Raw genomic sequence first — 26,227 nt, 5'->3', positions numbered from 1 at the left:
CAAAATTTGGCACAAATATTAGTTTGGTATACAAAAATTCTATTTCAAGTTTTTTTCACGATCGGTCCATAACATGGGTGCGGTCGGTCCCATCACTTGAACACACATTAGTTATTACTAAATTACGATATAGATACAAAATTTGACTGAAATATAGCTTTTATGTACAGAAATTTAGCTTAAAGAATTTTTTACGATCGGTCTATAATTGGTCATATCTCCCATACTAGGTCCTGCCCCTAAAAGCAATGTAACCGTTTTTAACTAGTTGTATTATCAATTTGTGTAGAACAAAATTATATATGTATTTTGAAAATCCTTAAATCTTTCACACATATGCACACATGGACATTAAATATCGTTAAAGCATATCTTAGGGCGCTATAAAAATATAAAAGAAAATGGGGTTTGTAATGTTCAATAAATCTTGGAATTGTAACAGATTTAAGCTGTTTAAATCTTGGGGTTTTTCTATTTAAGACATGAGAATACTTATTTCTACAAATATTTGATCAATTAAAAAAGTATTAATATAAAAGTAGCTGGTGGAGGGTATTTGAGATTCGGCTCAGCCGAATATAGCCCTCTAACTTGTTATCACTCACACTTCCAAGAGTTTTTCAGAGAAAGTATAAATGGTAATGTAAAAAATTAACTAAGAGGGATAAATTCGGATCCGTATGTTTGTAATTCAGGAATAAAATGTCAGTAGTATTTTCGAAATTTATTATTTTTTTAAAAAATGACTAAAAATCGGTCCAAAAAGAAAGAAATCATTTTATATTATTGAATTTTTATTGAGTTGATTTTTAGGTTCCCAAAACAGGTGCAATCAATCAATTCATTTTCAAATATTTTTCCAGCACTATTGAAGGAAGATGTTAAAAAATCTCTTTATCTCAAATAGGAAAAAAAAATGTTAATTAACCACCGGACATAGCCCTTTCCAAAAATATATGTTACATTCCATGAGCAAACAAAAAATATTAATTTGTAAACTTGTGTTATTAATAGGCAGTAGGAAGACTCTTCCATTTTTCAAAAAATATTACACACTTTTATATTCTTTGCTGAAATATGTATGTGAATTATTAAAAATGAAATCTAATTATTTTTTTAGTTTTTCTTCATATAGTTGTATATTTTTGGAATCTAATGCTATTTTTATACCCTTCACCTTCGTGAGAAGGGTATATATAAGTTTGTCATTCCGTTTGTAATTTCTATAATATAATTTTCCGACCCTATAAAGTATATATATTCGGGATCCTTATAGATAGCGGAGTCGATTAAGCCATGTCCGTCTGTCTGTCTGTCTGTTGAATCAGTTTTTAGAGGACCCCAGATATCGGCGAGATCCGAATCTTCAATAATTCTGTTAGACAAAGAAAAGAGAAGATCGCTATTTAAAATCAGCAAAATCGGTCCATAAATGACGGAGATATAAGCAAAAATCCGAGACAACCTCTGAAAATTTCATTAATAAAGACAATTTTTTCATGCTTTGATTAATAAGCAACAACAACAACACTGCTTATTCATTGAGTATTTCGTTTCACATATTTGGATGGCTGTGTGTTTCATGCCAATGATAATGTATGTTGTTTTTGTTTCTTGGTGTATTCAGTTCTGTATGTTTGGATGGCTGTGTGTTTCATTGCCTTGTGTATATTGTTTTTGTTTGTTGGTGTACAGTTTCGTTTGTTGGTTTTACTGCCTTGTGTATTTTGTTTTTTGAGTGTTTATTTCGTTTAGCGTTGTTGTTGTTCATTTTGTTTTGCTATTGCTATAATAATGATATAATCGGGAAAATTAAATAGGTACATAAATTTAAATTTTATAAAATTTATATTTTTTAAATACACTATGGTGAAGGGTATATAAGATTCGGCACAGCCGAATATAGCACTCTTACTTGTTATGTCACAAATTGTGCCTTTATACTGCTTTTTACACTTTTTTGTGTTATTTCGTGAAAGAAGTACCCTTTGCAAAGAAATAAATTTTTTGTTAAATGTTGCCTTAAAAACCCGAAAACATGCTGCATGTTTTACTCTCAATTTAATCAAGATAAAAATCCTTTCAGCAATCTATACCTTGAAGGTATAAAATAGCTAAGCAGTGGTGCAGCGAGTAGAACCGATGACTAACAAACCTAAGTCCCTGGTTCGTATTCTAGCTGGCTCTTTTTATTATTATAAAACTAAACAACTTACTCAACAACTGTTTTGTAAGAGAAATTGCAAGTACTTCTTTAACTCCCTATTTGAAAGTGAGCGAGGCAAGAAGTACTTGCCTCAAATGACATCACCGTGTTAAAATAATGACTTAAAATGCTAATGAAGAAGTAGTGAAAAAAGGTTTTATTAGCTTTTTAACTCATTACTTTTCAAAGTTTTTCCTGGGTGTGTATGTTTTAAAATATACATATTATTATTTACCCAATTTTACACTTTTCAATCGATTTTCGGCACGGATTTTCGTTATCCGATTGTGCTAAAAATCAGACACTAGTGAACTAATGAAGACACATCTAAACAAAATCCATATTTTTGGACACCTCTAGTGTTCACTCTATCCCGACTCATACATACACATACATATTTTGAAAGCAGTTAACTTATAATAATTTACACTGTAAGTATTTCTGCGTTACTATAATGAAAACTAATGCATATAAAGCCCGCTTCACACGATAATACTTTACTTATGTAAAGTCTAATGGTAAAAGCAAATAATAGTTTACTTGCGTACGGCTTTACGCATCAAATGAAATTCCATCCGTATTTTTAAAAGAGAATAAAAGTCATATGGTTTATACTTTTTTCCTTTATGTATACTATTGGTATAAGACAATAACAAAGCACAGTGGGGCAGAATGGAAATTTTTTGGAAATAAATCTGGCATTTCTAAACGGCTGATCCGATCGGGATAAAATTTGGCGTGAGCGTAGCCAAGGAGTATTCGAGTTTAAGTTTTTAAGATGAACCCCGCAGATGAACCAGGGACGGCGCTGTGGCGGCTCAAAGTAGGGTACCTACGACATGTAAAATTTTTAAACTCGTGCCATTTTTTTGTTTTTCACCCAAATACAAAGATTTTATATTTTGTGAAAGCGCTCGACGAGATCTTGAAAAAACATGCTTGGACATACTACTTATCTCTTATAATATCCGAGTTATAGGCATTTAAAAATTTAGTGATACAAAATTTACCATACCTTGGTCCGCCTTTTTTTGAATACCGGGCGTAATTTTGGACCAAATGGACTCAATTTTTTCTTGTTAGTTAGACAACAAAATTTCCAATAATATACAAAAAATTTCAGATCAATATCGTTTACAGATCCAAAAATATACGTTTTTTAATTTAAAAATTCAAAAAATTTTAGATTTTTGGCGTTTTTTTGCCAAAAATGTGTCTTAACTCTTTTATTAATAAAATAAAATTTTTATTAAGAACATATAACAATTTTATAGTTTTCTAAAAGGTATCTTTACGCAGAACGCTTTGGCGTAAAAAACTTGTCCTATTTTTTGAAAATGTTGCCACTGCGTCCTTCCGAATATGACCTATTTTTTATCAAAACTTCAACTTTGGGCGACATGTTCTAAAATCCCAAAGCTGGGATCAGAAAACTGAAAGCAGTTTTGGAAACCTCAATATGTTTTCTATTTACTCCAAAAGTATTTTCCCAGCCCTGAAAGAAATGTGGACCCTATGGGCAAAAAAGTAAAAAATCCCATTTTTGGGATTTTCATTCCTATTTTTGGGAATTGCGGGATGCCCTTTGACCTTTTCAATTTTTTTTTTGCATATTCTTATTTGAAATGACAAATTTAACAAGCGTTGAAAATTTCATTGAGTTTTGTTCATAAATAAAGATTTTGTCATATATTACATATTTGTTTAATTTCTAAAACTATGATTTATATCAAAATTTTAATAGGATCGCAGATAGCTACAACAATTTAGTCCATATTTATCCCTTAATATCATTTTTTAGTTAGATATGGAAATTCTCGACCCTTTACAAAAAATTTCAAGCCAATATCTCAATTACATTCAAAAATATGTTCATTTAAACCTGTGTCCTTTAATTTCATCTTTTTCATATTTTAGTATTAAGTATGACAGCACATATTTAAATCTTATATTTACCTATTTTCTATTTGTTTGCTTATCCTTATAATTGAAAGGTCTTATTATGCTTAAATTTTCAAAAATTTATAACTATTTTTTACCTAAATTTTTTCGACAGATCATTTCGTTCTGTTTCGTTTATGATCATGTAGGTAAAAATATACAGGTAATGATAATTTCGATTCATTCACTAATAAGAAATATCAATGACTGAATTACAGGTTATAGTAATATAGTCCTAAATGTTAATAGGTAGACAATTCGTAATTTTTTACTTTGGAATACCTGTATCGGAAATGACAAGAATTGGTATATAAGTAAACTTCTCAGATTTTAAGTACCATATTTAATAAATCTACAATGAAGATTACATTAAAGTACGAAGAGTTGTGTTCCGTTTTATGGAGTATATCTTCAAAAGGGCCAGAAAGAATTGAAGACATTTCAAATTATATAAAAACTACATATAGTAGAAAAGTAGACAAAACAGGCATATCAAAAATGGAAAACTTTTTAAAACTTTTTGATGTAAAAAGTAAGTCTGTGGATGGAAATCAAAAGAAATTTCGATTAAAATTTTGTAGTTGGATGGAAACTACTACGGAAATCTCAACTTACAACACATCAACAGGAGCGCCTTGCAAGTCATACGAAGACTTATGTTCAAGGTAAAAAAAAGAGGGTCACACAAAAACTTTTTTCAATCTCAAATGAGGAAATTGCTGATACATTTAACGAAATGCTGAAAAAAGAAAACCAACATATGGATGTCGTACATATTGCAACTATTCTTCCTAATGCATCACCAAAACGACTTAAGCGAATTGTGGCAAGTATACCAACTCCAACATCATAATCAAATTTTACTGAAGAGGAAGCAATAGCGCTTATGTTGGAACTGGGTCTCAGTCGAAATAAGTACCAAATATTAAGGAAAGCTCTGCATGAAAAAGGACACAATATATTACCATCATACAAGGCGATCCAGGAAAAAAAAAAAAAAACAAACTATCCTACTAAATCAACAAAAAATAATGAAGAATTGAAAGAACTGAGAGCTGCGGAAAAAAGCAGAATCCAAGAAGAATTTAAAGTTCAGATGGGATTAAACATCGACAAACCACTTTCAAGTTGCGGTAGTATAAATGACGGTAATACGTCGAGAAGGTTTTTTCGTGATTTTGAAATTACTTCAAAAATAACTGGAATCGACAAGGAGTTGCTTCGAAGAGTTAAAACTATTTTAATGGCACTGAATAGTAAACATAAAATTAATGAAAATCGATTTGGGGAATACACATCTGAAATTTCTAAATTACTTGTATCTCTGTATCCATGGAGGGAACTAACACCAACAGTACACAAAGTATTGTGTCATGGTCAAATAATAATTGAATCGAATATTCTTCCACTTGGAGAGTTAACAGAAGAAGCCCAGAAAGCGAGAAATCGAGATTTTAAGCATGTTCAACTATTCAGCTCAAGAAAATGCTCCAGGCAATCACAGAATGAAGATATTTTTAATAGTTTACTTCTATCTTCTGATCCTGTTCTTTCAACTATGCGAAAAAGATGGATTTGTTATGAAACTCTATCATCTCAAAACAAGGAAGATTTAAAGGACTTATATTACCTTCTGGATATGTATACCGATATGACAGATTATTTTATAGAAAATAAGTAGTGTTAGGAATTAACTATATAAGTAGGTTGTAAGAATTAATTGTACTATGTTTAAGATAAACAGTTCAAATAAAAAAGCTATTATACTAACTGATGATATTGTATTAAATTGTGTTTTATATTTCGGTGGGCGGGAAAGGTAATTTGTGTGGGGTGATTTAGGTGTTGTTGTGCGTGGCTCATAATAAAATTATAATTTTTTTTTATTTTATATACAATATTATAATAAAATAATTAACTAAATGATTTTTAAAAATTGTCCAAATATTTTATTCAACACCAAATGTATGTTCTGTCATACTTAATACTAAAATATGAAAAAGATGAAATTAAAGGACACAGGTTTAAATGAACATATTTTTGAATGTAATTGAGATATTGGCTTGAAATTTTTTGTAAAGGGTCGAGAATTTCCATATCTAACTAAAAAATGATATTAAGGGATAAATATGGACTAAATTGTTGTAGCTATCTGCGATCCTATTAAAATTTTGATATAAATCATAGTTTTAGAAATTAAACAAATATGTAATATATGACAAAATCTTTATTTATGAACAAAACTCAATGAAATTTTCAACGCTTGTTAAATTTGTCATTTCAAATAAGAATATGCAAAAAAAAATTGAAAAGGTCAAAGGGCATCCCGCAATTCCCAAAAATAGGAATGAAAATCCCAAAAATGGGATTTTTTACTTTTTTGCCCATAGGGTCCACATTTCTTTCAGGGCTGGGAAAATACTTTTGGAGTAAATAGAAAACATATTGAGGTTTCCAAAACTGCTTTCAGTTTTCTGATCCCAGCTTTGGGATTTTAGAACATGTCGCCCAAAGTTGAAGTTTTGATAAAAAATAGGTCATATTCGGAAGGACGCAGTGGCAACATTTTCAAAAAATAGGACAAGTTTTTTACGCCAAAGCGTTCTGCGTAAAGATACCTTTTAGAAAACTATAAAATTGTTATATGTTCTTAATAAAAATTTTATTTTATTAATAAAAGAGTTAAGACACATTTTTGGCAAAAAAACGCCAAAAATCTAAAATTTTTTGAATTTTTAAATTAAAAAACGTATATTTTTGGATCTGTAAACGATATTGATCTGAAATTTTTTGTATATTATTGGAAATTTTGTTGTCTAACTAACAAGAAAAAATTGAGTCCATTTGGTCCAAAATTACGCCCGGTATTCAAAAAAAGGCGGACCAAGGTATGGTAAATTTTGTATCACTAAATTTTTAAATGCCTATAACTCGGATATTATAAGAGATAAGTAGTATGTCCAAGCATGTTTTTTCAAGATCTCGTCGAGCGCTTTCACAAAATATAAAAAAATCTTTGTATTTGGGTGAAAAACAAAAAAATGGCACGAGTTTAAAAATTGTACATGTCGTAGGTACCCTACTTTGAGCCGCCACAGCGCCGTCCCTGGGGCATCTGCAGGGTTCATCTTAAAAACTTAAACTCGAATACTCCTTGGCTACGCTCACGCCAAATTTTATCCCGATCGGATCAGCCGTTTAGAAATGCCAGATTTATTTCCAAAAAATTTCCATTCTGCCCCACTGTGCAAAGTAGAATGAAAATAGCTGTTTATTTTGTTGTATGTTTTTACATAAAAATACATCCCTGATCCAATGAAACTTGCTTAAATTATTTCAAAAAATTAAGAAAGCTCCTATTGTTGATGGTTTCATTACATATTAAGATTAGACTATACCTTCCGTACTCTTTTACGTAAAATTTTGACAGACCATATTGCTTGTTTACAGGTACTCATACATTGAGGAACGTAATCTATTTGTATGAAGTATGTAATTGCAAACATTAATTTAAGCGAATGTATAATATGTCCGTATTTATGCGTAAAATTACTCTACACTTTTTTTTGTAAAATTGTATGGAATTAATATTTCATTGTAGAAGGCAATTTGTTCCGAAGGCGTAGTTACTTGATTGAAGCATGTACCGCCTTGAAAGAACGAGTATATACATGAATGAAATGTAATATTACATTTGTAGTAAACATGTTGGAATGACTGACTCAATAAATGAATGGAAGTTTGTTTAGTATTATTAGGTTGTTCCAATTTTTCTTTTTGTAAATAACACAATGGTCTTGCATGGCCAAACACTTCATTAAAAATAAGAGCCTGTCCCGATTTCAGCGACTTATAATATATGGAAGTCTTATGGTTCCACCAGAATAACAAAATGAAACAAAATGTTTTTAATTGGAAAACTTTAAGAAAGCAAACAGCAGTTTTCATTCCCGTTATTTCGAAACAAACGAAATCATAAAGTTTCCTCTATGTTATGAATATACGGGTTTGTCGTTGATTCTGTTGATTGGTCAAGCTTGTTGTAATGAATCCATTTTTCATCATCAGAAATTATTCAATTCAAAATAATATTTTACTGTTTCTGATTGGGATATATTTAAAATTTTTTTAATAATCGAAAAACTAATTACTTCTAATCCAAAATTTCCTTGCATTATTATTTCGAGCAATAACTAAGAGTCCGAACTAATAAAATCTTGTAATACGGTGATCTAGAATTTTAAAATTAATGTACACAAAATTTTACATTTGGGGGAAAAGTGTTTAGGTGGACTAGTTCCTAAATAGACAGTTTGTGTCGACATTTTGATCTGAAATGTTTAATATTTACATTTTAATACTTACATTAAAATGCTAAAATTTCCTTACACAATAAGTCTTTATTTTAACACGGGGATGACATTGGAGGCAAGTACTTACCACGCTCGCTTACAATTAGGGAGTTAGCTAAGTACTTACTACGATCGCCCGCAAATAGGGAGTTAAGTTCGTTTGTGTTTAAAACAAAGTTCGAAAACAATATGTCAAGGCTGAAAAGTAAGTACTTAAACAATATATTATGTTTAAGTTATTACTAGATTCATATTTAATAATGCAATATGTAGTAGTCATTGAAAAGTATGTTGTTGAGTAAGTACACGTCATTACCATGTGTTTGCTGGGTACATATTGATGAATAATTTGTGTAGCTAAAAGTAGGACCATGATAAAAATATGAAGGTAGTGTCATTCCGCTCTCACAAAAAAATTTTTTGAAGTTTGTTGGTATTTTCTGAAATTTGTTTTTTGTAAACATAAAAAAGTCGTTGCCACATACGTTAAAGGGGAAACAATTTTAAGGCTTTTGTATTTTTTATGTGTAATTTATAGATATTAAATTAGTGTATAAAATTTTCTCATTTCGTTTGTAACACATGGAATGATTCATCTAAAACCCACAAAAGTATGAATTAGCAATTTCGTGTCATGTGACCCAACTTTTAAAATCGATGTCTTCCGATTTGGATGACATTTGCACCAAGTTAGTATTGAATAATAGGCCGGACACACATTCTCAGCTTTATCGGTCAAGAACTGCCGGTCTTATAGGGGGTCAAAGTTGGACATTTTGGTCATACAGGGTTTTATTCAAATGAGTGTAACTTATCAACTATTGGCGCGCAGATGAAAGCTTATACAATTTCCTTTAAGGGCTTATAGTCCCATAATGGACAGTTCTTGACCGATAGAGCAGAAAATTTGTGTCTGGCCTACCATCCGATAGTACTAACCTTGGTGCAAATTTCATCCAAATCGATTTTTTGGGTCCTTACAAGATTCTAAGACAGACATGTCCGTATGTCTGTGGACCATGTCGTTATAAAAAAAAACTACTAAACGGATCATGTACTCCAAATGTATTCCAATAATTTTTGAAGGTATTACATACTACATACACAGATACTTATATACATATTGGTTATAAGGGGCTCCTGAAGTGCAACAGATTTCACTAGACTTAAAACTTAAATTCTTCAGAATTCTGATACAACTGGAAACAGTTGTCTGCAGGCCAGTGTACTGTGATTACGGGCAAAATTATATATTTAAGTGTTGATAGCTGGCCCATAAAACTGGTAATTACATTAAGCACTAGTCTCTTGTAGCTTTAAATCATTTTGGTGACCTTGGCATTGTAAATCATCGTAGATTTTTAGCGCTAGCTTTTTTTCTTTTTTTAATATCATTTAATTCCTTTGATTTTATTTTTTATATTTTCAAAAAATTCTGTGAGAAATTATTTTATATTTGATTTTTCAATAAACAAAATATGTAGTATTTTTGGAATGAGTATGGTAGCTCGGTTTTATAAAATACCAGCAAACGTCAGAAGGTTAATATGGCGACAAAAAGAGAGAATGACACTACCTTGATATTTTTACCATGAGTAGGACCATTCTGAAAAACTTTTTACTGCTTTTGCTTTTAAAATCTTTGAATTTTAAAAATATATTATATTTTTTTATATTAAAATAAATATATAATTTATAGTGAAATAAATGTTTATAAAATTAAAAATAACAAATTATTTTATTATAATATGTTAAAATTTGTAATTTTTATTTACAGCAGACTTCTCATTCATTCGAAACATTCATTGAGAAAAGCTTTTGACACATTCACTCTAAGTATACGGATGGGTGAGTACCGCATACCCCTACATCCATTCGCTATCATATAGACTTCACACCAACTCAGTTCGAACGCTTAGTCCCACAGTCACTGCTCTGCAACTGCACCGAACTTATTCCGAATCTCTTAACACAAGTTTAGCCTTAAACCACAGCTTAAACCGAAACAAGATAATGTCCGAAACTCTGACCTTTGTGCCACCGGTTTCCTTAGTACCAGATTATAATTCTCCCTAGTTCCAACCCAGGTCAAGTCATTCCAAGTAATACATTTGACACCACCAGTTTATGTCCCGGCAGACTAGAAGCATTGATAGCACCTCTATACACCCTGATTCCAATAACACCAAGATTGGTAAGATCATCATGGTAACATGCCCACCGGGCTGAGAAAAAAATTAATAATGAGGTTATTAGAGAGAAATGTCAGCTTTCCAACTAAATAGATTTTTCTTCAAAAATCTTATTTCAAATTACTGAATTTCCTCCAAATTTCTAATGTGGAGATTAGGGTTATATTGAATTTGTCATTCCGTTTATAACACATCGAAATATTGGTCATAGACCCAAAAAATATATATATTCTGGGTCCTTATTAAATTCCAAGACGATCTAGCCATGTCTGCCGTCCGTCCGTTTCCGAACGGAAATAGGTAGGTTGAAATTTTGCACAAATATTCCTTACAGGTAAGGTTTGTTTGGTATTGAAAATGGGCAATATCGGTCCACGTTTTCGGATAGCCCCTATACAATTGGGCCCCGAAAAACAGCTTTAACTGTTTACATGAATGACATATATAAGTTTCATATAAGCCAAAATCTCTCTACTAAATTTTATGAGGGTCGGTTCATAATTGACTATACCCCCCATATAAGGTCCCCTTCAGAAAATGATTAAAGCTCATTACTGCCACAAAATAGCGAGTACAGCGATGACATTCGACATAAACAAGTTTTATGGGAACTGAAATCTTTCTTCCGATTTTGATGAAGATGGATCGATAACTAATCCCATTAAGGACCACTTCAAAAATTGCTTTAACCCTTATTAATTACTTAAAAATACGTCTTAGGCGATGGAATTCGAAATAAACAACTTATTTACAAAGGTCCACTTCAGAATATGAATTTAACGCCCAATAATGCCTCAAAAGTTCGTACAAATTACGATGATTTCATAGGAACTGAAATTTTTCAACTGAATTTGATGAGGATCGGTCGATAACTGATTCTTCAGAAAATTACTTTAAACCTCATAACTGAGTTAAAGATACGAGTACTGCGATAAAATTCGAACAAATAATTATTGTCTAAACCATCGCGAATAGGACCATAATTGACTCTACTCTCCATATAACCCCTTTTGCAAAAAACAGTTTATGGTTATAAAAATAGGACAAAAACGATTTGTTTTTAAAGCACGGTCCATACTTAAGTCCTCATAAAGGCCCTCTTTCAATTATTACCCTGATGTTTATATTAATATCGATATATGATGATAAAATATAACAACATAGATCTAATAAATAACAAAATTTTTTTAATAATAACAAAAGCATAGGTTCGTATGTGTATATCAAAGTTAATTTATAAGGAAGCATTCCTTATCGGCAATGATTTGATGGTGGGTATATAAGATTGGGCATGGCCGAATATACTTACTTGTTCTCTTTCTAAATGTTGTCGGTGAAACAATGGCACCTGTTTATATAAAAAATTTCAAATTTTGTATAAGAAAATTTAACTTTATGTTTAGAGTAAATATCGAAAATGCTAAAGCATTTGCCGTGGAAACTTTTTAATGCTCTGGAAAAAAATACATACTTTTCCAAAGTACTTTTTTATACTCTATGTGGAATGGATAGGACCATTCCACATTTAGGATAATAACTTTTAAAAATATTTTTAAAAAAGTTATAATCCTAATGTACATACAAACATAAATACATACTTACATTGTAAATGAGTAAATGTTTGCATATTTGTTTAACTTTTGCACGAAAGTACAATTCACATGCAAATATGCAATAACCCTGTTTACTGCTAGTAATCGATCTTGATTTAAAACGTTTTTTAAGTGCAGAAGAACAGTTTTTTCTCGATTCTTAACTCAATGAATGAATATGTCTTCATACATGTATATCTTCTGAAAAACATGTACATTCCTACATTCTGATGAACAAATATAAAATCAAATTGTCATAAAACAAGTAAGAAGTCTTTGCTAAATCTTATATACATATGCACCTTTACCATATGATTAATTTTATAAAATTTCAATTTATTTCATTATCCCTACCAACATACATTCAAACATACGATTGTTTCTCAATAAGCAATGTTGTTGTTGCTTTTTTGTCAAAGCATGATGACATTTTCAGAGGTTGTCTCGGATTTTTGATCATAGTATCTCCGTTATTTATGGACGGATTTTGTTGATTTTGAACTTTTCGAAAGCATGTGGACGGACACACACTGTTACCTATAACATCAAATATTTCATATACAAAAAGTTAAATGGCGTTTTTTGATCGACAACGATCCAAAATATGCTTGGAAGCGAGCGGGATTGTCATGTTTGCAGTGCCCAATATAATTTATCGTTCCCAATCCAATAGATTTAAAATGATATGGAGCAACAAATAAAAGCAGAAATCCGCAACAATTTTGCCAATTTAAGGCCTGAAAGTTAAAATTTATGTCATGAAATTTCTAGTGGGGTTTGGTGAGGATTATGTCCAGGAGAAGGAAATATTTGACATTATATTTAACAGATACCAAATGTCCTAACCTCATGGCCGCCACTGTATATACTTTATAGGGTCGGAAAATTATATTGTGGAAATTGCAATGACAAACTTATATATGTATACCCTTCCCACAAAGGAGAAATTATAAAAATTGAATAAAACAGTGTTTCTAAATTATTTTACTGCAATTATGAATCATATTTCATTATTTAAAACGACATTATTATAATATTGGTTTATATTATTTTGTTTCCAATAAAAAATTAAAACATTTGAAAAAAACTTCAAACATAAAAATAGTTTAAATAAAATTTTCAAACAACATAACACTAACACTTTTTATATGTATTTTAGAGAAATATTTAGTGAAATAGCGTTTTTAATGTAATTTTAAGACTAAAAGAGAATACACAAAAAAACTCAAAAAGCCGATTTAACTATCGTTATTTTTGGAAATTATGCTAGCGAAAACGATATCATAATTTTATGGAAAAACGATATCATAAGGAAAGGTACCATTTAGTACGTAAATACTATCGTTCTCGATACGAGAACGACTATCACTTATGAGATATCGTTTGTTTATTGGGTTATTACTTAATTCATAAATTAATTAATGACAGATGAGTAATATTTTTGTTCTAGATTATACTTCTTAATTTATAATTTTCTAATTTTAAAATAATTACATAGGCCAACGACAAAAAAACTTATTAAATAAATTTCCACTAATCCTAATATTACTATGTGCTGATTCCGAATATTAAAATACAAAATTCGTATCACCCACCAATTTCCCACATTTTCATCCTTTAGATATGCGAATAGTGAACGAATAGTCTCTAGACTAATACTTAAGTTATAAAAATGCATTCATTTCGGCCAATGGGACTACGTTAACTAGTGGCGCCGCGGCTCTGAAGTAATTGAAATATATATTCAATTATCGTTCCAAGAAGATATAAAACACAAAAATTGGTCAAAAAATTTTGGGAAATATTCTAATAAAACCATGTCGTTATGTTAAATATGTTCGCAACCCACTTAAATGTGGGTTTTTATCCTCATTAGATAGCGTGAACCTTTCAGGTGGCACTTCAAAAATCTAGTTTCAAACTTTTAGCAATTTTGTTAAGTAAATTTCAAAATTTTAAGAAAATCACCATGTGATTTATGGACTATAAAGAAGGGAATAAAATATTAAAGAAATTAGATCGATATCTCTCACATATCAGCGGTACCTACGATTTAAATTTTAAGGATTTCGGAGAAAACAATATTTTGGTAAAATTAAAAAAAAAAACTAGCTTCATTCTGTACTCTTAAGGATTTTATATAAAACCTTTTAAGAATATAAAATTCAAGATAATAGGAAATATACATCTGAAGTTTTAGTAAAATGGAATAATGTTAACCCATAAAATGTGAAGGTTAAGCTATGCAATATTGGAAAATTTTATTTTGTTTTCAACCGATTTAAATGAAACTTAGGAAAAATATATAATGAAGACCCGTATTTATGATGACATCAAAAAATCGAATTTTACTCCTAAACGTAAATATACATATTTTTATAATTATTCATATAAAAGGTCCGTAATATATGTTTGAACGAAATATTCCATGCCATTTTGCGAGAAAATGGTGGGTAATAGAGAAAGACAGATTCAGATCAGATTCTTTCAGACAGATTCAGATTTAATAAAAATTAATATTATTGACAAAAAAAAAATTTTTAAACGTTTCATGATTTAAACAGATGAGAACAAGAGTTTTTTAACTACAATTAAATTTCTACATACATATGTACATAGACGTTCAGTTACTAAACATTATATTGGCAAGTAGAATTATAACTTCGCTTATGTGATTGTTTTTAGCAAAACAACAAAAGTGAATAAGGAAAGTTATTTCTTTATTTTTTTTCATATTTGTTTATTGCTTGAAAAACTGGATCTCAACAAAGAATTATTCAAATTTAAATAAAATAAAACTACATCGTATAAAAATGTCAGCTGCTAATTTAAATTGTAAAAATGTCAAACGAGTAAATAAGTGGGAGTTTACACCAACATGCCTTTATAGCGCATTGTATGAATCTCAGCCAGAGCTAATATTTAGTTTAGTTATCCACAGTATGTTTCTCATCTTGAAAGTCATGTGTAATGATAGTTACGAATTTATTCAATGACACAAAAGGTACAGTATTTTGACAAGGATTAATATCGCAATATTTTTTAAACACGTACCACTTACATATGCTATTGTAAATATGTTTTCTCTATGACATTTTACACTGCTAAAGCTTTTGAGTGTATTTGGACACAATTTGGCCCGACAAATTTAGACACCTTTTCTATATATTCGGTTGTAGACCAAAACCAAGAAGTTATAAGTCACAAACGGCATATACCTTCCACAAATATTTCCTGATATTTTGTTTCAAAAATAGGCAATATCTGTTCATAATTTATTAAATTAAGCAAAAATATATCTAACGAAAATATTTATTGAAAATGTTTACATTACTTAAATGGCATGAATAATAACAGTGAATAATATATTTGTATTAATACAGTTTAATGATAAATATAATTTTGTCAATAAACTAATAATCATTTTAATTAATTGTTGACATTAGGATAAATTTTTAGCTACAAGAAATAAAAATTAATAACAGTTGCATGTCACATGCTATGAAATTAAATGTTAAATATTGGTTAATTTATGTCACTTCAATATATTTTTAATTAAATGACATCAAAATTATTATCTCAATACATTATGGTTTACACGACCAATTTTTGTATTTGATGAAACAAAGGTTTAAGTTTTTAAAAAATTTAATTTCCATTTTCTAAAAACTTCCAATAATTACTTAAAGTAAACTTTTTTTAAACAACAATAATATTGTTGTAAAATCTCAAATGTAACAAATATAAACAAACTACCAATATTCCAATTTAAATAATATTTTTTTATGTTTTATACTTGCAAAAATTGAGTTTATATCAGAAATTAAGCTACTTATAGCCTGTTATTTTCAAAATGTAAATAGTCCCAGCAAAAACTCGGTAATGGGTTGTACTTCCATAGCCACTTACTTTTCAATGACTACTACTTACCGTCGGCATTACTTAGAATTACTCCAGTAATGACTTTCTTATAATCTGATATAGAAGTAATTTATTTTCGGCTTTGTAATTTTGTTTGCACATTTTATTTAATTGCGTTTAAAGAATTGTGTTTTACAAAAAATAAAACAAAATTAGTTTTGTATGTGAAAACCATTATTTGACGCGCAATAAAATAGCTAAGCACTAAAATGCTAATGAAGAAGTAGTGAAAAGAGGTTTTATTAGCTTTTTAACTCATTACTTTTCAATGTAAGTTTTTCCTGGGGCATTATTTATTTGTACACACATTCAGATTATAAAAAAGTTTTGGCTTGATGAGTGCAAATTAGCTCAAAAGCATTTCAGTTTTATATCATATTCATTAGTTCACTATACAAAAGAAAAGTTTTAATATTTTTATTATGAATTAATTTCCTATCAAATTTCAGCAATTAAAATGTGTGTCAAATCTAACATTATAATTCAAAATATTTATTACTTCTATTACACACCTCTGTCGACTTTTGTCTATCACTGTTACAATTCTCTTTGCCAATTATAGTTTGTTTGAGATAAAAAATAAATGTCTAGAAATCAAAAATACAAAAACAACATTTTACAAATAGTTTTCAAGCCGCACACATCTATTTCCGGACATGTGCCATCGCTATCCCCATCATAGCCACACAATGCTACTTTTTCTTATATTAAGTTGGCAAAGAATGTACGTAAAACATTGCGGTTCAATTGTATCAGTACAATCCATACACATTGGAGCAGTAGTTATTTAGTAGTACGTAGTGCCGTAGATGTATTTTACTTTAAATCGCAATCAATATCAATCCGTTTAGATAAATGAACGAAATGAAAACATGTTTTACAAGATCCATAATCAATTGGCTTTTAATATAGATGACGTTAAATGGATGCAGTAATATTTATGTACGAGAACAAACATATCGATTTGTACATCTAACTATGACCAAAACTTATAGTCTAAGTAATATTAGGGTTGTAATGAAATACTTATTTGAAGACAATTTAATGTTTACAATACTCAAATGGATTATTGGACTACTTATGAGTAAAAACACTTACAGACAGCAAACTATCCCCGATTGTGATACCCTTAGAATTACCATTCCCTAGCGATGAGAGAATGGTTACTCTCCCTAATTTCGTTGACTACTTGGTTCGTTCGGTCTCCATGTAAACCAGCCGGTGCTTTTAATAAAACCGATCATGTTTATCAGTGACGCATCTCTGAGACAGTCTATCATGGAAAAGAGCTCTACCCAGATAGAGTAGTCTGTGTTCTTGTAAGGCTGGACAGTCACATAGAAGATGTTGTACCGATTCCACTTCCTCTTCGTCTAAGCAGCTTCTACAGTAGCTACGATTTGGGTAGCCCATACGTTCTGACATATGTCCAATCATACAGTGCCCAATAATTATACCAGTTAGAAGCCTAATCGAGTTCTTATCAAGAGATAAGAGAGTCCTAGTCCTATCTGTTGTCAGAGTGGGCCAGAGCAGTCTCGATATTCTACAAGTGGTGATATTTGACCACCTGAGTTCCGTCTCACTCAGAGCCCATTCATCTATCAGTTTTGATAGGGTCGTCAGGGGAGCGTGAATATCCTTTTGCGCAACCGTTAAGTCCAGGGACGACCCTTTGGTTGCGCATTCATCAGATATTTCATTTCCCCGGATGCCCTCATGTCCTGGAACCCATATCAACTCAACGTGATGTTGTGTCAGTTGTGCCAACGATTGAATGCAATTGAGAAGACATTCCGACTTAATGACATTGGAGTTAAGAGCCTTGATTGATGCAAGGCTGTCCAAGTATATATGTATAATCGAATTTTCGAGATTTAGTTCCCGGATTCTTCTCGCGGCAGTATAGATGGCATTTGTCTCTACCTGAAGGACCGTGCAGGTGTCAGGTAGTCGAAGAGACAGTAAAAGATTTAGGTCATCGGAGAAGAATCCCGATCCCGTACCCCTTTCTGTCTTTGAGCCATCTGTGTAGATTGAAATCACGTCGTCCCTTAGGACAGTATTCGCGGCCCAATCATCCTTTGTCGGTATTTTGGTCTTGAATGACCCATAATAGGCCTGCCTATCTTTTGTAGGATGGTGCCATGATTAATGCGGTCGTGCTTCAACCCCTTTTACAGGGTCATGGGCCTCCGGATTTTGTCCGTTTTCCTCCGCGTTTTGCGGCTCAGAGGACACCATGCGCACGTCCTCCTCATCAGTCTCATAAAGATTTAAATCTTTCAGACCTGAGAGGTTGTCGTCACTGTCGTCCGAGGTTACTCTGTCCTGTCTAGTAAGAAACTTCTCCGTTTTGTCTACCCCAGTAGCATTTTCGACTACCAGACCTAGGGTACTTGTCCGTTTCGTCGCAGTCACAGTAGCTCCAGTGGCACTCAGACCTGTGGCTTCCACCTGAGTACTCACGTTACCCTTGGAGTTTTTAGCACCCTCGACCAAGGACATAGGGAAGTCTTTATATTCTGACATTTCATGGGGGAGGGGGTGGATTGGTAGTTTATACCTCTACCACAGGTGTGAAAAAGATACTGCCGCTCCTCTGGAGTCAGATGCAGACCAGGATGCCGCTCAATATGAGTCAGACGCACCCTGGATTTTGTTACGACCAAAAACATTCAGACTGACAGAACAAGATTGTACCTTCTAGCCGCCCTTAACATAGGGAACAGACGCTAGAAAGGTACGGTTATGTTGCCTAGGTAACCCAAACCACAGTCCCGGACCGACATCAAAAAAAGGGGATTTGGTAGCCGCCCTAACTAAGGGAACAGACGCTACCAATTTGAGGTCGTGATCGCTAGGCGACCGAAGATGGTCATTACCCCATAGCCGCTCTTAACATAGAGGACAGACGCTGTGAGATATGGGGACGGTAGTTCTTAGTACACATCCTTAGGATGCTTAAACCTCTGCACCGTGCCCGAAGACTAAAGGTGACTACCCGCAGCAGAGCAGAAAACATAACATAAATTAAAATGATATAAAATTAAACTTATTTTAAACACACTATGGTGAAGGGTATATAAGATTCGGCAAAGCTGATTATTGAACTCTTACTTGTTTTTATTGCAAAAGATAAACGTTCCCCGCAAAAATCTGGTAATGTGTTGTACTTACTCAACAACATACATACTTTTCAATGACAACTGACAACCGTCTGCATTACTTAGAAGTACTATAGTAATGACTTTTTTTTAATTTGATATAGAAGTACTTTATTTTCGGCTTTGTCATTTTGTTTGCACATTTCATTTAATTGCGTGTTAAGAATCGTGTTTTACAAAAAAGAAAACAAAATTAAATTTGTATGTGAAAACCATTATTTGACGCGTAATAAAACAGCTAAGCAGTTGTGCAGTGAGTAGAACATTTGACTAACAAACCGAAGTCACCGATTCATATTTTCGCTGGCTCTTTTTATTGTTAAAAAAAATCAACTAGCTCAACAACTTCTTTGTAAGCGGAATTGCAAGTATGTACTTCCAATCTCCAAACCCCGACAAAGGAAAAGGCAATCACTTGTTAGAGCCGATAGAAAGGACGGACCCAACATCAAGTGAAAACACCCTGTTGCTGCTATGAGGAACGCTCTGTCCCTATCTGTATTCCTTGGCCTCTTAAAAACTACCAATCACACAAATGAGATGGCTTTGTTGTTTCGGAAACAGCACCTAGAACGTAATTGGTGGTTCGAAAACACAGATCTATATTTAATTAGTCGGACTCAGTGGCCACAAGGACCTACTGTGATAAGTTGAGCACGTTTGGAGTAAACTCCAACACACTCAACCATCAAATTAAAGATTAAGGTATAAACAACTCCACTAACGTCTCAATCCTCCGCCACTTCAACAGTCACTCCATCCGTCATTCCGACATCTTCATAGATACAGCCCAGAATTTATCTCATCCAGTAGATACAAGTATACAATGGTACATCGCACACCAACGCATACCCAATCTTTGCATTATCAGCTCAAATCCAACATTTTATTAATCTAAAGCTTCGCCTTGTGGTTTGTACCGCTCCTAGAAATTAGGAGCGGCAGCAGAAACTTATCCCGATTTATTTATTTTAACCAGGAACGTCTTCTCGCGAATTTGCGTTTAAACCACAACCAGCCACTACGAGGATCCCGAAGGGACCTCAATCAACTTACCAGCCAGGGCAAAGTACCCTTAGTACCAGATTATATGGTGCTCTGGTTCGACCCGAAATGCAAAAACATCACTTCCGTTTACAATCACGCAGATGGGATGGCCTTAGTTAAGTCGGCAACAGCACCTAGAAACATAATCGGTAGACCGCAGTATGAATCCATCAAATAAGCCGAGACTTTGTTTTTAGTCACAGAGGGCACACTGTGATAAATCTGGTATGAACAGAGTTTACTCTGAACATACCTAGATAAGGAAGGAAAATTCAATGGCATCACTTGTATAAGATACCTTTCATCCATCACCATGCAATCCTGCACACTTTTCATTTATCCGAAACACTCATAAGAGAATAACATACGACAAACTCACTCTAGGTATACGGGCATGTTTCATCCTGTATCATATACATGTAACACCAAATCATTTCCAACGCTTAGACCCACAGTTTCTCCTCTGTGAGGTATCTGTTGTCATTTGACAACATCACCGATTCAAGTTACTCTTCCCTCGAATTTGGGTTGTTGAAATCAATTTTCTGAAGACGCCAGATATCTTCTTTTACAATTCTGTCAGACATGCTTTCGAGAAGTTTCCTATTTATAATCAGCAAAATCGGTCCATAAATAACGGTGATATGAGCAAAAATCTGAGACTACCTCTGAAAATTTCATTAAATTTAGATTTTTTGTGCATGCTGAGACAGTAATTATAAACAACCAAAAACAACACACATAATCATACGGTAAATTTTGTTCTTGTACTTGCTTGTTTATAAAAACAAAGCCAAGAAATAACAACACGTTACGAATGAAGCAGTGTGTTGTTATTGCCTAAAAACATAAAATTAAGCATATAGATCGCGTAGTAAGTGAAACCCTATAAAAGGGGTCTCTTTGGTACTTTTTCTTCAAAAGGTATTTTTTGAATTTTCTATAATATTGAACCTAGAAACATGAAATTAAGCATGTGGGGGCTTAACTTTAATTCAGCTATCTAAAAATTCCAATTTTGCTTATTTTTCGACTAATTTCTAATTTCTTGTTCTAGTTAGTATATACATAAAAAAGATGTTACCTTAATGTTGATATTTGTATCCATGAATAAGTTTATATTTTTAAAAAGTGGTGAGGAGATAAGGAGAAAGAAATAAAAGAAATTCAGCATCAACAAAGTGATTTATATTGGCAATTTTATTGCGTTAATATATTGCAATTTCCACCAAGCGTGGCATGAATTCACACTAACTACTGATACACCAAAGTAGTTAGTAATAAAGCCTCAAATTGAAGCAGCCACAAACAGATCACGCACTTAACGATAAAAAAATCTATAGAAATGCATAGATAGACAAGTGTTAGTGTTACGATATGAAATAGAACGATATAACTAACATACAATATAAACATACATACAGGACGGATATTGTTCATGATCCACTGATACAGATGCACACATTCACCAGTCCAACGATAGATCGATCCATTCATACATATGTATCAGAAGCCAGTAAATGAAATTAACGATTCTAGTAACTTGAATTCTACGTTCTGCGAATATTCACACGTGTTGGTGTGTTTACAACTACTTTTGCAACAATAACAATAATAACATCAAGCAATTGCAACAAATTTTCTGATTAATTTACGATCAATTGCGGCACAAGAAATATTTTACAACATATTACAAGATTTTTGTGCAATTTGTCGTAGCATTCTTATTTTTTTCAACTGTTTTTTTCATTTGAAAATAAATTGCAATAACGATCCCGGTTTAATGATCGTCATGTTTTATTCGTGTGTCATATTACAAAAAAGTCTGTTTGCATTAATGACGATCTAAAAGCAATTTCTTTTTAAATAAAATTACTAATAGGCGATAAACTATTTATTTTAATGAACACATTTAATTAGTATTACATTGATTAACAGACCATACGTAGATCATTTTTAAAATGCAATTCATTCGGATAAATTTATTACAATTTAAGTAAAAATGTAATAAAATTTGCTTTAGCAAAATAAAACTGTCAATAATTGATGAACAAATATTCTCTTAAAAATTTTTAAATTATGCTCTCAAAAACTAAAAGTTTTTAACATTGAACGCTTCGCGGGAGTTTTCCACTTCTCTTATCGAGTGCTTAGGGTGCGGTGAACAATCTGTCTTCTTCCAGTTATGGTATCACTTCAGTGGACGGAGGACACATTGTGCTCTACCTGGGAATCTTGTGTTCCCCGCGGACCAAAAACTGTATTCGGGATTTCTGACTTTCAAAACCCCAATAGACTACCACAGTATGATCGCTTCGAAGGATCTGTACTTAGGCTTTTATGGATTTCTTTAATACAAATGGCTTGATCACAATGAACTTAGGTAATAAAGTTAAATATGTCAATAGAATCATGGAAAAAGTATTAAAGATAATTATATATTAGGATTATCTTATAAACGTCTCGGCTTGTATCTGTGATGGTCAACACCGAAGTCGATTAATATTCCGAATAAGCCTAAAACTGTTTGGACTTTGCTCGGGACCTTACAAGAGAATAGTTTAGGACAGAACACTTTTCATTGTCGAAATAAAGAGGATATAGACGCCAAAGTAGAAAAGACAGTTGAACTCTGCGAGAGCAGAGATCTGTCCACGAGAAACCTTGGGTCATTGGACAGATACAGAACCTTGGGAAACTCTTTAAAAGGGATTTTGTGATTTTGTATTAATACAAAGAATTATTTGAAAATGTATGTATTTTAATCTATACCCCTAAAATATTTTGTAGTATGAAATGTGTCGAGTTTTTCAAAAGAAAGCCAAAATATATTTTGATACTACATTTTGATAAACAATTAGATTTTATATTAAATACAATGAAACTCTGATATCACTTTGCAACGAATTTTAGATATTTGAATCTTTTCGGAATGAGACCAACGGGAAAAGAAAGTAGACAATTAGACCAAATTCCCCAAAGGATTTTTAAAAGTTAGCTCGTATTGTTAATTTATAGGCATTTTAAAGTAGGAACATTTTCTCATATATAATATCAAAAAAATTATAATTATGGACCGATACAGATTTACGTTGGTAATATGATTTCTGTTCATATTATACTATGACCAAAATGTCCAACTTTGCCCTCTAAGTCCGGCACAAAATTACCCATATGTATATAGGAAATTTACTTTTCGGTCAATATTTCGCCGAACATTGGCCTAACCTTACTTTATACCGAACTTCGTATCCGTACCCGAACCTTGAGTCAGACAGTATAAATCAATTAAAAAACCATTAATCCGTATTATACTAAATAGTCATTTGACTAAAAAAGCTACTAACTATATATTAACTCACCTCCTTTGCTGGCAGAGGGTCTGGCCCAAGTCCATTCTGAAAAATATATAAATTTAAAAATTAGTATTTTTGAAGTAAAAAGGCACAGGAAGTAATCAAATTTTTATATATTCTGACTGTCGCAAATTCAAAAATGCATTGGTACAAATTTCATTCCGATATCAGTTTTAAAACTATAGTCATTTGACATGAAATGCCCCATACTTGTACCAGTAATGAGCGTTAAATTAATTATCTGAAGGGGATCTTTAAAAAAAATTAAAATGTCACTCTAGCTCATTCCGTTCGGAGTTTATCGTGCTTTCAACAGACATACGTCGGACAGACATGGCTAGATCGTCTTCGAATTTAATAAGGACCCAAAATATATATAGTATTGTGGGTCTATGACCAATATTTCGATGTGTTACAAACAGAATGACAAAAACAATATACCTCTCATCTTTTTGGTGGGTATACAAAAGGTAAAAGGTCAAAGCAATATATAGTTTAATGCAAAAAAGAGCATTGTCCTCTATATCTGTACAGAATAGTTAGTTCAGGTGTTATTAACCATTTGGCAGTACTTATCACTAAAGCCGATTTTTGAAAAGATACTAGAACATTTAGTAGAATGATGTACTCCAAACACCTACACATACGGATGGTATAGTTGTATAGGGGCTAGGTGAAGTAATGGATCGATTTCAACCATTTTCATTTTCTTGAGAAATAGAAAAGGTATATGCCAAATTTTATTAAATTATCTTGGAAATTGCGACCTGTAGCGCGTATGGACACATAGCTTAATCGACTCAGGAGTGATTCTAAGCCGTTTAGGACCAATGTTTTTGCATGTTACAAATATCAACACAAAGGCACAATACCCTCTCCACTATAGTGATGTAGGATATAAATTATGGTATTCAAGTGGTTAACTGTTGATGGGTTAATCGATACATTTTTGTTGATTAATCGCTCGAATAAATGAAAATTGCCAAATTTCAAATAACGAATAAACCGAATAATTTCTATCAATTAACCGATTAAAAAAATCGTTAAACTAATGTATATTTCATACAAAAATCAATAACCTGATAATATGTTTTCTTCTATTTATTTCTTAATTATTTTTCAAAAATAAGTAAAATTTTCTAAGAAGAAATAATTTATAATTGGAAAATTATAATTTTATTTGTTATAGGAAGAAAAATGTAAAAATGCAATAAAATTAGTAAAAACATACATTATTTGATCAACCTAATAATTTTGAATTATCCGATAATTAAACGGCTAGGACAATAGCCCGAATAATTGAATACTCTAGTATTAATATATTGAATTACTTTTTAATAAAATTGCAGGTAACAAAGTAAAAAAATACGTTTTCTATATTTGAAAAACATATGTATGTATTTTATACATAAAGTACTTAAAAATTGTGTACATGAATACTAAAAACAAATGTTCAAACAAGCTTCTTGAACTTCTGATAATAAAAATTAATTGAAATATTTTATCTTACAAGAGCAGTTTAGAATGTGTGGTCTGCTTAGTGGGTAAAATGTATAAATTTGCAGCGTGCTTAATCGCATTATTCGCTCATTATATGTATTAAGGAACAATAACTTACAACATTCCCGCTGTTAACAACAAATTACTGCAAATTACTTGTTGTATAATTTCAATCATCATTTTATGGCATTAGCAATTAATTGCACCTTTATTCGTGTGTTTTAATTGGAAAAAGTAATCAATTAAATTTGTTTATTTTTGCTTGTGTTTTAAATATTTTAATTTGAGAATTAACTACGAAGAATTTGAAAAGGAACTGTTGTCAATTTGCGTTATGCCCAGGATAAGATCGATAGCACAAATGGCAATAAAAATGTTTCTATTTATATTACAATTGCAAAAATTATGGTACACGAAACAAGCTAGAATTATATACAAATACTGCAGCCGAGTTAAAGCTAAGTAGAATCGTTCTACATGTAGGAATATTATAAGAACCTTCATTAAGATTTGTGGAAATAGATTCATGTACTAATAAATTGTATGTTTTATAATATATAGATAGCATATGTATTGCATTTTCATCTCCAGATGAACACCAAAGTCATTTAAAACTTGTTTTTGAACTCCTACAATACTATTTGGCCATTAATGTGTGCAAATGTAAGTTCGGAAAATCCGAAATTTCTTTTCTTCCACCAATTTTAGATATTATTCCTGGGAATTTAAAAAAATGATCTTACGCAATTTATCTGACGTGAACCGCTGCTTTCGAAGAATATAAAGCACAGCTCACCGACGATAATCTTCTGGCACATCCTGAAAAAAAATTCGACATGTCGTAAATACGTTGCAGTACCCATGATAGGGAGCTAACTGCGATTTACTTAGCAGTTTCACACTTCAAATATATGATACAAGGTTGTGTTTATCATATACATATACACGGACCA

General features: G+C 31.7%; 1 protein-coding gene across 1 annotated transcript in view; it reads right to left on the bottom strand.

Moving 5' to 3' along the window:
- LOC119614510 (Krueppel-like factor luna) overlaps nt 1–26,227 on the bottom strand; it is a 193,902-nt gene that overhangs the window by 149,313 nt on the left and 18,362 nt on the right. The window contains exon 2 of the mRNA XM_037970637.1: nt 23,781–23,816. Coding sequence (XP_037826565.1) covers nt 23,781–23,816 — 36 coding nt within the window. The remainder of the gene's footprint in view (nt 1–23,780; nt 23,817–26,227) is intronic.

Source organism: Lucilia sericata, unplaced genomic scaffold, assembly GCF_015586225.1.
Source record: "Lucilia sericata isolate MDLA Ls3-8-SP2 unplaced genomic scaffold, ASM1558622v1 Contig000042F_arrow, whole genome shotgun sequence".
In the NCBI taxonomy this organism is placed as follows: domain Eukaryota; kingdom Metazoa; phylum Arthropoda; class Insecta; order Diptera; family Calliphoridae; genus Lucilia; species Lucilia sericata.
The sequence above is the reverse complement of the archived record's forward strand: the minus strand, read 5'-3'. Positions and strand labels throughout refer to the sequence as shown.